The sequence below is a fragment of the Neovison vison genome, chromosome 3 (assembly GCF_020171115.1).
Source record: "Neovison vison isolate M4711 chromosome 3, ASM_NN_V1, whole genome shotgun sequence".
Lineage (NCBI taxonomy): Eukaryota > Metazoa > Chordata > Mammalia > Carnivora > Mustelidae > Neogale > Neogale vison.
The window spans coordinates 56,886,947-56,898,973 of NC_058093.1; the positions used below are offsets into that span (position 1 = coordinate 56,886,947).

The window sequence follows — 12,027 nt, forward strand, 5'->3', positions numbered from 1 at the left end:
AATCAAAATTTTGTTGAATTTTCTTACACCTATTTCATAATTTAGCATTATGTCTACTTTTAGCTACTTTACAGTGCCAGAGATAGGTAGTGGGAGCTTCACGTACCACAAACTTTACAGCATTAGGGATTCTTAATCTACTGTAATCATATAGTTTATTAATATGATTTACTGAATAACATTTCAAAGATGTGAAAGAGTAAGATTATCTATGCTGGGGAGATGGGTGTTACCTACTAAAAACCATTGAGAAAGATGTCGTTTGATACAATTATTCCACAATGCTGGCCATGCTTTCTAATTACTCACAGTAGGTTACCCTCTAAGAGCCATGATCTTCAAATACCTCTTAAGCTCTACACTTGGGATTCATACAGTTGGCCTCCTAGTATAGAGGTCCTTGCCTAGCCGTCAAAAATCCTACCTGGTAAATTAGTGACATAAATTTTCAGTATTTTAGATTTCTGGTACTGTTCTCAGTGTCCACATATGCCCACAGCTATGTTGCATTAGGTGTGACAGTTAACAGCAGAGTTGAATTAGAACCCTGGTTGTTGACTCCCAATCTTTTGTTCTTTACTTATATGAAATAATTAGCAGCATTACAATCTTGCCAGAGACTGTGTGTTGTCTGCTTTATTGTGAAGCCTCCCTATACTCCTTACTAACAAAATCCTGATTTTTGCTGGACAGCGTTGTGCTCAGCGCTTTTATCTTCTCAAAGCCAGTGACCGTAACTTCTATGTCTTTTGTACTCTTCAGTTTCTCTACAAACACTAGTTTTGTTTCGTTTCTTCAAAGACAGGATTTCATTTCTGTAGTTTTTGAAATGTGTTCACAGTTTTCTTTATGGAAAATGCCTTTAAGGAAAATTTATCTGGAAGAAAAATGCCTGACGCATTAAGTATTTGCCACAAATATTTATTGATTAAATGACTAAGAAAAAAGGCTCTTTACAGTAAGAACCTTAAATATTTTTCTTTTCTCCTGCCCTTACACCATTAAAGAGAAAAAAAAAAATCTTTTTAAAAAATATATATCTCGAATAGAAAAAGCAGCATTTCCTAAGTCACTTTTAACTTGTTCCTTCTTTGCTTCTTTCCTTTTCTTTGTTTTTCTATCCTGAATACAATAAACGTTCATTAATCTATGCTAATGAACTTACTGGTTGCAAAAATAAACTTAATTATTACATTTATGCTTAAATGTTTTCTACAATTCACAAAAAATACTTTCAAAGTAGATAATCATATATTTCAAAATAATCTATGTCATTAATAATTTGTCTTGAAGCCTTCATATATTCCTAATAAAAGTGTGGAAAACTTTTTACCTAAATACCTTATTTAGGTAAATAAAAATAATCTTATTTTATATTTACCAAAATATGTTGAGCTCATCCTGTCTATTATCCTTGACACCCAAAACCAAAATAAAATGAAAACGATAAATATTAGCTTCAGCAAGTTCTTTTTTTTTTTTTTCAATTTATTTATTTTCAGAAAAACAGTATTCATTATTTTTTCACCACACCCAGTGCTCCATGCAAGCCGTGCCCTCTATAATACCCACCACCTGGTACCCCAACCTCCCACCCCCCCCGCCACTTCAAACCCCTCAGACTGTTATAATGTGATAAAGCAGAAGTCTATAAGAAATCTATTTACCTTATCCTCTTTTCAAAGGCGTTTCACTGGCTAAAATAGTTAACAGAATTTCATCACAAGGTAGCCAGCCAGTTAAAGCATGGCCTTATAAGAGGGTTCATTTTGTTCCATGAAGCCTATTTTCCCTAAAATCATTGTTTTCACAGAAGCCTGCAGGAAGTGATTGGCATATAAGTATCAGAAGACACTGACAAATAGCTGAGTCTACAAATCTCTTTCCAGAATTTGTAGCCTGAGATAAGTAACACTAATAATGAATAGATTAAGGGTCCCCCCCCATCCCCATTTCTTGTGTCAACTCTATTTACTTTAAGCAAGGGCTTTTCTTTCTTACTTTGCGAAAGCAATCATTAGATTATTGTACTTTAATGATGAACTTACTTAAATTTCAATAAACATAAGCACTCATACTTATCTTATTGTATTATGTGCACATTTTCAGATGTTTGCAATATTTTTCAGATGTTTGCTCTTAGCAAATATAGTATGCATATATAAATATATTCTATCTGAAGCTCAGAAATACCTTGAGTGCAAAATAACTTAAAATAACCATGGTTCTCCACAGCAGACTAGAATTATCTTCTAGGAGAAATTATCATTTCTTAAATTTTATTTGTAAAATATAGAGCTTTGCAATACCACTGCTGAAATTTTTGAAATACCTTGAAATAAATCAGAACTTACAGAATATTGGTTATTTTTGATAACTTTACAAGAAAAGAGAAAAACATGACCAAAAAAAAAAAAAAATTTTCCGGGGGCACCTGGGTGGCTCAGTTGTTAAGTGCCTGCCTTCAGCTCAGGCCGTGATCCCAAGGTCCCAGGATCCATCCCTGCACTGGGTTCCCCAATCAGCGGGAAGCCTGCTTTCCCCTCTCCCATTCTCCCTGCTTGTGTTCCCTCTCTCGCTGTCTCTCTCTCCATCAAATAAATAACATCTTAAAAAGAAAAAAGAAAATTAAAAAAAAAAGAAAATATATTTTTCAATGCAAATGGTTTATTAGTAAAGTGACTAAGAATCATAACAAATCTGCAAATATAGCATTTCACTTGTTATCAAACACCCAAAACAGGTAAACGAAGCTTGGAAAACTGTAGCAGTAATATTCAAAATCATTATGTAAAACCTCCATGCATTTGGAAAACTGAATGCTTAGCTTATTAGGAAGGGCAGAAGAATATATTTTTTATATAAAATTGTTTTTCACATTGTATGTAATACAAGCAAATTTTAGAAAATGTAAAACTTACAAGAAGTAGAAAGAAAAAAAATGATCTACTATACCACCAACCATTACATCTATCATTTTAAAGTTCTGACACATTTCCTCCAAATCCTTCAATATACAGTTTTGTTTTTCATTATCTGCACAGTCATCATTCCCTTTCCACAACTTGTATGAAGGCAGACATATTGTAAAAACACACAGATCACTTCTGCATAGTACCAGTGGCTTAGCCAAACTATATTTCACATCTTCCACAAAATTTAGGGTCATCAAGTTATCACACATCATAGTTACTCTAACAAAAATATATAATCTTTGTTCATTTTCATAGAAAATTATCACAAAATTATATACATTTCTAATGAACTATATGCTGATACATATTCATCATACAATATATGGAAATGTATATGGTTCTACAATTATACATACTATATACATTTCTCACTAACTAACTGAACTTTTTTTGGATTACCTACCTTTAATTGTTGTTCTCTCAAAGTATCCTGAAACAAATCCAACTTGCTAATTTTTTTAACTGATAGAAGTGCTCTCAAAATTGCTAATATTTTCCCTTAGCAGTCTGCCGAAATGCTGGCAGCTTAACATATTCTGAATTTAGTAATTCATCATATTTCCTTGATGAACTGATCTCTCAACAAAGTAATACACATTTGGAAAACACTGATTATGTTTAATAAAAAGTGAATGGATGTCAAAGAACATTTTAGTCTGCCTAATGAGGCTTTATAGATTAAGTCTAATTATCACTGATACAAAACTAAAAATCCTTTATGTATTTAACAGCAATTAGCTTTCCTCTCAGAACAAAAATCTATTCAACTTTAAAACATTAGGATATCTTTGGCATAAACAAGACAAGTCAGGATTTATATCATGAGTCAAAGATTAAAAAATGTCAGAATTTTAAAATAAAATTATTATCTTCTAACATTTTTGTGTTACAAAACTGATCCAGTATATATGGAAGTGGGTATAATAACAAATTCTGAGGATCTGTTTGACAACAAATTTAGTGTATGTTTAAAATTATTTTTATAAGTAAATCACTAAAAATTTTTTTTTCAAAGATTGTATTTATTTATTAAGAGACAGAGACTGAGAAGAAAAGAATGTCAATGGGGAGAAACGCAGATGGAGAGGGAGAAACAAACTCCTTGTTGAGCAGGGAGCCTGATGTGGACTCAATCCCAGGACCCTGGGATCATGACCTGAGTTGAAGGCAGACGCTTAACCGAGTGAGCTACCCAGGTGCCTCAAAAAATTTTTTAAGTTTAAAAAATAAACAGAGAAAAATCCTAGAAAATATTTCAATAAAGAAGCTGAGCCTCCGAGAAATATATTTTAGCATTTTAGAATTACCAGGAAAGAAACTAGTAGAACTGGACATAACTTGTTCCTTAAAAAGTCATGGATAATAATGAAAATGGGTTATATGGTGAAGGTAAAAGAACACTGTTAGAAACCCAAATTCTAGTTATGTCTCTGCCTGGTTAAGATTGTGTGATCTTGGAAAATTCCCTTAATGTTTGAGGTCTCAAAAAAAAAACAAAACAGAACAAAAAAAAAAAAAAAACCTCCTCAGAATTAGGAAGGCCTTTTAATATTTCTCTAACTATAAAATTAGAGGGTAAGATGGAAGAACCTGCCAATTCAAACTAGAAAATATTTATTACAGAAAACATTTCTTTCTATGCATTATAATAGGCCAAAAGAAAGAAATATCCAATCAAGAAAGAAAATATCAACTTCAGTTGGCTGAGCAATTTAATCTTTTGAAGTATGTTCAAGCATATGATCTCATTTTAACCTTACCATAATCCTATGAGGCAGAAGTAAAATTATTATAGTCTTTACTTTGTGAACTAGGAAACTGAGGGAAAAGGAGGCATTATTTTGATGTTTGAACTCACAAAGTCTATTTCATAGATTAACAACAATCTAGGTCTCCTCACTCCTTAACTAGGTCCTCTTTCAATGGAGCTGATAAAGTTAAAGGGAATAATAAGCTATGCAGCTGAATCCAAGTAAGAAACAAAAGCAAAATCCTACAGGAAACACACAGGAAATGAAATGTCTCTGGTGGGTTCTTTGTGCTGATTGGTAAGGTTGTATACTTAACCCTTAGGCAAAAAGGGAGTTGTGGTGATATTTTCAGAAATCCATACAATTAACTCAAAAATTCAATTTCTGTAAAAAGCAGAAATTTCACTCACCTAATATTAAGGAAACTTCCCTCACTTCAAATTACCAAACTTGTGACAATGGATCATGTAGCATGGCATAATCAGATGGACAAGATCCTTCCATAAAACTAAGGCATATTTATTCCCCTTTGCAGTCAAATGCTCTACCACTGAGCTATACCCCCATTTATTCCCCTTTGGACTTACTCCTAATAACATATTCTCACTATTCAAATTAATTTACCTTTAAATTAGTTTACCTTTCAGGGAACTAATGCTTTTCTATATTTCACGGGAACATGCAGATACTTTTATACCTGTATAAACTATAAAATTGTTGACAAAATAAATAAACAGGAAAATATTGACTTAAAAAACTTGAAAAAGACATCTATTATGTCAAAGCTCCTTGTTACTGGAATATAGTATATTGAGGCCTTGGTGAGTGTTAATCACAAAGTTATATGTATAGCTGTACGAATCAACTAACAAAAGGCAATGCTTCAGAGTGTAGTGAAATTTACTTCATTTAGATTATGGTACTACTTTTTGGTTTAAAGACTATACTTTTTAAAAAGTGGATACCTGCGGTCCATCTCTGGCTTCATAGAAGTCACCCACTCTTATTTTTGCACTGAAGCTGAAATTGTCCCTTGAGATATCCATTATTCCATTTCTGCTGAGATACTGAAAAAATCACATATTTTTCCACTTCAGGTTTTAATAATTACAACCCAGCTTTGATGTAGAGCTTTCTTCAGGACACTAATGTTTTGTATATTCTATCAAGGGGCTATGGATTCAGAGAAGATCAATTTAAGTTAAGTACATTTAGTCCCATACAAGAGAATATTTTGTATCAAGGAACTTTATCTGAGAAAGGAGAGCACCTTTTTTCCATAAGCATGCTTAATAGGCACCAAATGTATATTATTTGGTGAAAAGTATGTACCTTTATTACTTCAGGGTATTGCCTAAGTTTCTTTCCACATGGAGCATAATATGCTACTTCTCCTTGAAGGCGCCCTCCAAAGTTTCTTATTCTTGTCTCTCTTTGCCAGCTACACATAACAGAAATAAGGGTTATAACATATTTAGTTTTAAGAAAGCTTTAAAAAAATTAAGAATACATGCTTTTTAGACAACATAAAAAATACAAATAAAACAAATATAAATCCCTAATCATACAGCTCAGATACATTTATCATTAAAGTTATTTAGATTTTTAGTTACATGATTCCACTAAAAATTAATCAGTCTCAAGTTACAAATATTAAACTCCATTACATTTCTTAGAAATCATCAACTGGTATTACTTTGGGTATTCGGACAAATTCAGTAACATGTGTCAATGTGTAATGATTTTTTTACATCTGAGAAGCTTTAGGTGAAAAGAGTACCATAAACCTGGCTCTCTGCTCCTTGAGGATCATCTACTTTGAGTGTAAAACTTCTCAGTTCCAATTAGTCCATTTTAGCCACACACTGCTCAAGTGCCCTAGTTTTGCCCACTGTAACTTTTACTGTCCTTTAATTCTATCTTTGCAAAAACCTCTCATATTCTTAACTGTGTCTCTGCCCTCCCCTCTGCCACATGATTTTCTCTTGCTTTTTTTTTTTTCTCCAGTCGTACTGGCTGCCTGATCCCATCCCAGCTCTGCCATACCTAAACGCTGCAGTTAGCCTTAATTTCGGTTTTCTGACATATCAACTTCTTTGCCCTTCGCTCTAGCTCTTCTGCTCAAATAAATACTATGCAGTATATTCAATTCTTTTATGAATAGCAGAGAGTGAGATATATGAGAAATCAAACATACATAAATACATGGCAGCAAAGCAAAAAGAGAAGTCTTATTTTGCATACCCATATTCCAAAGGAATACGCAGTTCACGCTCATCTGTTACTCTTCTTCTTTTGGAAGTGCCTTTAAGAAAATTCATCCAGTTAACATAAAAGATTAGTTTATATAGATGACAAGTTTTTGATAGTTTTGAAACTGTTCTTTAAATAACACATCTCAATAACTTGAATTACTTAAGGTATTTCTGCAACTCGTAGGTTACTATTAGATGATGTGCAACAAAACACACTGTACAGAGGATTTTTTCTTTTCTCTCTTCTTTGGGCTGCATGACAGAATAACTGGTCTTTCTAAAGAAAATACAGTGGAAGGTAAAAATACATAGCTTTCCTCTCAATTTGTATTTAAAGAAATAGCTAAAGAAGAAGGAGGAAAATTGTAGATAGAGGTTGTTTTCTTTGAGAATATGAGTTTTAAGATGCTGAAAAATTTCAACAGCTGGCTCACACACTTAAAAATCATATAACTTCTATGTTCATATAAATCTATAGTCAAAACTACTACTAGATCTTTCAACTGAAAGTACGAAAGAATAGGATTATGAGCGTATGCAAAATTCTTCATAGACAACAGCCAAGTTTCATAAATGCAAATATGTGCTTCTTAAATTAGTAGAATATCATACTGGTCTGTGGCAAATGAAAGCAAAACTAGACATTTCTAAGAAAAGAGTGAAATAAGTAAGGCAACATGATATTGTCCTATATAACCCTATATTTTCTTAACTATTGAAATGGAAACAAAAAGTCCTTTTGGAATATTAATGTAAAAACTTTTAATAAAGACCTCTAAAAGTTTATAAAAGGTCAAATAGAAAAAAAAGATGTGGCATGTTAATGAAATAATAATGCTACTCGCTAACTCAAATGACCTTTGGCTATGTGTTGGGCAGATATGCAACTGTATCTTAAGTAACCAAGGGAACTCACTTTTATAAAACAAAAAGCTCAACTGTTAGTCAAATTCTAAATTCTAGAGACATAAACTGAACACAAAAGCAGGAAAATATTCGAAATCAAGAGCTGTCTGTCACCAACCAGGTTCTTAAACTGAAAGCACAGAATAAAAATGGTAATGGGTCATATCCTTGGAAAATACATGCTGACTTTTCTTAGCCAACCTTAAATCTAGCTGTAACACTTGATTTCAATGAGGTCATCCCCAGAACACTGTATAAATAAGAAATCTTGCTATGGTCTGACTTCTACTTTACAATAATAAAAATAAAGTGTAGGTACCAGAGTGTGGACTTGAAGTAAGTGTGGAAGAAGGTGTGCCAAGAAAAGCAGGTGACTGGGACTCAGAACATAAGGCAGCAGGAGCAGAGCCTGGGGCTTTTGCTATGTGGAGGTTACGAGGTGTTGAGTGAGCTGTGAGACTGATGGAAGGGCTTTTGACAGAGGAAGTTGTTTTATTCAGTTTCATTGAAGTTTTCTCTCCTTCAGTATCACTATCTGATTCATCTTGGTCTTTATCATCATCATCATCTTCTTCTGATCCTTCTGTATCTGATTCTGAATTACTATCTGATTCTGGGAAGTAAAAGAAGCATTTGTATATTATAACTAGATAATCACCAACATTTGCAGTTTGTATCTAAATGGAATAGTTTAGGAATCAGCATCTGTGATTGAACTCAACTAAGCGACTCTCCTGAAGAGTTCATGTAAAAATTACTATCTAACAAGCTATTTGAGTACAGTGTATGCAGACTACAAATTCTCAGAATCCTTTGTTAAAAGTATCGGTTTTACTCAACACTTTAATCATAAACCAGTTCTTCTCACATGACACTATTCACATGATGAGTTCTGCTTAGTGGTTTCAAAATCATTTTTAATTTAATAGAGAAACTAAGGTATAGAGGGAATAGAATTGATTCTTTAAATTAATAGATTCCTATAGCTTCCTAAGAAGCTATTAGTATACTTCCTAAGAAGTATACTAGGTTCAGTATAAGGAAGAAAAGTCTGGAACTACCATCATTTTTTCATGTGGGCTTTGAGGTAAAAGAAAACCATTTTCTGAGAGATTCTTGGCTTTTCTGGCTTGTATTTTATTTAAGTGCAAGACCACATCAGGCTTCTTAGGCTTCACAAAAGACCAGGTTGCAGAAATGATTATGTGGGATCATTTAATGTTTTAACAATTTAAGTTTGGTCTAGGAATGTAGTCCTATAAATGCATCTCTTCCTATAGATGGGCATTATTTATTCCTGGATTAAACTCGATAAACACAGGTCTGATATTTGCAATGTATTTTAAAGGTTCTCAGAATAACAATTTTTGTGGAATCACGTTTTGTGCAGTACCATCTGCCTATGTTGAAATTTGTTATAAAAATTGCCTTTGAAAGTTATTAAAAATGATATTCAAACTTGATCATGCAAAGTTGTATTTATGGGAATCCCAAGAAAAATATTATTAGGAAAATTTGTTCTTACCCCCCTGAACAAGTAGGTTGTTTCTACGTTAGACACTTTAAATTGTATAACTGACTGTATTTTCCTATTCATATTGACAGCTAGAAAATTTACCACTGGACTAGTGGTTGACCATAACAAATCCAAATATTTTTATAATATGTATTTCACCTTTGTATATAAAATTTAAGTTATCTTATATTTTATGCTTTCAATCTTCTGTAGAACAATGAGGAGAGTTAAGGGGAAGAAAAACAGAAAGAAATTAAAAAAAAAAACAAGCAAAACAAGAAAGCAAATCAAAATAAAATCAAGGAGCTCACTACTTGTTATTAAATAAATTCTGTGTTCCTAATGGATAATTCATAGCGATTTAGGATTTTGGTGCTTTCTAAATGACTGACTACAAATTTACATCCTTCATTCAAAATATCTACTGACACATTAAAATAAGTAGCAGAAGAGATGAAAAAGAAAGGACAAATGAATGGTCATGAATTAAATGAAAATTAAGCAAATTTGTGAAGTTCATTATTAATTTATGCATCATCTATATTCATTTAAAGTTTTTATTTGTTTAATGTTAAATGAGTAGCAAAGCTGAGAATTTAACTCAGGATTTCCAATTTCAATCACTCCAATATTTTACCAGCTCACTATGGACAGGCTCATAGCTGTGTGAAACTCAGGGAATGACAATGACTATAGGTCTGTGAACTAAGAACCTCCTTTAACTGTTTTGGTCCACATAGCATTTAGATAAATACTTCAAATTTTAAAATAGAAAATAACCTGATTGGCTGTCATCAGATTCATCATCTTCATCATCTTCCTCATCTTCTTCCTCGTCATCTTCTTCTTCATCCTCATTTGAATCTTCAGAATCTTTACTACTGGGAATGTCTGAATCTGTTCCCCTAAACTGTTCCACTAGAGATTTTGCAGGGTGAGGGGGAAGCTGTGTTTTTACTGTGTTTACATTATTGCTAACCACTTTTTCCTTCCCTTGAGGATGCACTATGGGAGAGGCGGAGGGTATCACAGTTGTCTGATTGCCAGCGGTCCTTCTCCCGGTTGTGCTCAAATTTACAGGTGAGGAAAAAGGAGAGTTACTTGCAGTAGCAATGTTTTCATTAATCTTACTCTGCATTTTAGTTTTGGTAGTAAGTGCTAGAGGAGCTTCTTGAATGACACTTTGAATAACTCCATTTGGTTGGTGATTACCTAAAAGTGCATTTGTCAAGAATGGATTAGGGTGGTTGTTTTCTACTGTTTGTTTTGGATGTGCTGGTGAACTAGAGGTTGCTTTTGGATTTGACAAAGCTGCAATAACCTTCTTCAAGCTCTTGGATGACTCTTGTTTCTTTAACTGCACTGGGAATGTCTGTTTATATTGTTCCTGTTGAAACATAAGTTAAAAAACAAAACAACAATGTGCCATAAAAACAAAGATTATTTTTATTTGCATTCTATATCTGACAACAGCTGCTCATATACAAATTTAAATCACAATATGTACGTGCTTAAAATTAGTGGCAGTAATGACTAGTTGGTTGCTGAATCTTGACTAGACATATGTTTAAAATTCAATTGGCCTTTCTCCCCTCAAAACCTCTCTCATTATTATTGCTCCCACTGTCTCAATAACCTAAATTTGAAACTCAAAAAACATCTTTTACTTTACTCTCTTCCAAGTCAGCCATATCCCTATCTCATTAAAGCATTATGCAAACTTAAGCCATACCTCTTTTCTTCCCACATAAATCCCAATATATGCAATATGCCAATGCCAATAAATCTCAATTTAAAGCCTTTACTTTGTTATATGAGCTTCTTGGTTAAAAGCTTTAGTGTTTCCTCTCTCATTAGCAACTTTATAAAGCCTAAATACTTAATTCTGATACTCAAATGACTTTTCAAATAGGCACTAATACAACTTTCTAGTAAAACGGGACTATTTGTCATGCCCTGTATATGTCATATTTTCACTACCTCCACATTTTGCTATAATGATTTTCTCTGTGTAAAACGTCCTCTTCTTAGGGCGCCTGGGTGGCTCTGTGGGTTAAAGCCTCTCCCTTTGGTTCAGGTCATAATCCCAGGGTCCTGGGATTGAGCCCCACATCGGGCTCTCTGCTCAGCGGGGAGCCTGCTTCCCTTCCTCTCTTTGCCTGCCTCTCTGCCTACTTGTGATCTTTGTCTGTCAAATAAATAAATAAAAATCTTTTTTAAAAAAATTACTAATTAAAATTTCCTCCTTACAAATCTCAAGCTGATGAAATCTTGTTCCTTCTTCCAAATTACACCCAATGAGCCTTCCATGTTTGTTCCAGCCAGAAGCACTCACTGTCTCTATCTATCCTTTGAACTCCTATTTGTTACCCAGTACTGTCTGCAGCAGAAATGATATGAACTGTTCGGACTTCTGGCTCAACATTCTGTGGGATCTACCTCAGAGTGCCTTTAGCACATTAGCAGTGAAAAATGTGTAATAGAACAGTTTAGAAAAATTATACTTTTCTTGGAAAAAACTGATTTAAGCTATTAAGCCATAAAATTTACATCTGTACATAAGAAACAAAATATTATTTGGTTCTCAGAATCTCCTTGAAAAGAATAAAATCGGATGAACCTTA

The 12,027-nt window shown here is 33.3% G+C and overlaps 1 protein-coding gene and 1 long non-coding RNA gene across 19 annotated transcripts in view; one reads left to right on the forward strand and one right to left on the reverse strand.

Annotated features, from left to right (window-relative positions):
- The window catches only part of BAZ2B (bromodomain adjacent to zinc finger domain 2B), a 315,898-nt gene that overhangs the window by 89,325 nt on the left and 214,546 nt on the right, over nucleotides 1-12,027 (reverse strand). For 12 of the 18 annotated variants that reach the window (XM_044242153.1, XM_044242152.1, XM_044242151.1 and 9 more), the window contains 5 exons: nucleotides 10,184-10,790; nucleotides 8,207-8,500; nucleotides 6,971-7,031; nucleotides 6,059-6,167; nucleotides 5,692-5,793 (listed from right to left, as the gene is read on the reverse strand). In XM_044242153.1, the coding sequence (XP_044098088.1) occupies nucleotides 5,692-5,793; nucleotides 6,059-6,167; nucleotides 6,971-7,031; nucleotides 8,207-8,500; nucleotides 10,184-10,790 (1,173 nt within the window). The remainder of the gene's footprint in view (nucleotides 1-5,691; nucleotides 5,794-6,058; nucleotides 6,168-6,970; nucleotides 7,032-8,206; nucleotides 8,501-10,183; nucleotides 10,791-12,027) is intronic. The other 6 variants (XM_044242156.1, XM_044242149.1, XM_044242154.1 and 3 more) reach the window with 2 other exon arrangements.
- The window catches only part of LOC122902525, a 93,682-nt gene that overhangs the window by 77,762 nt on the left and 3,893 nt on the right, over nucleotides 1-12,027 (forward strand). The gene's annotated exons all lie outside the window — the stretch shown is intronic.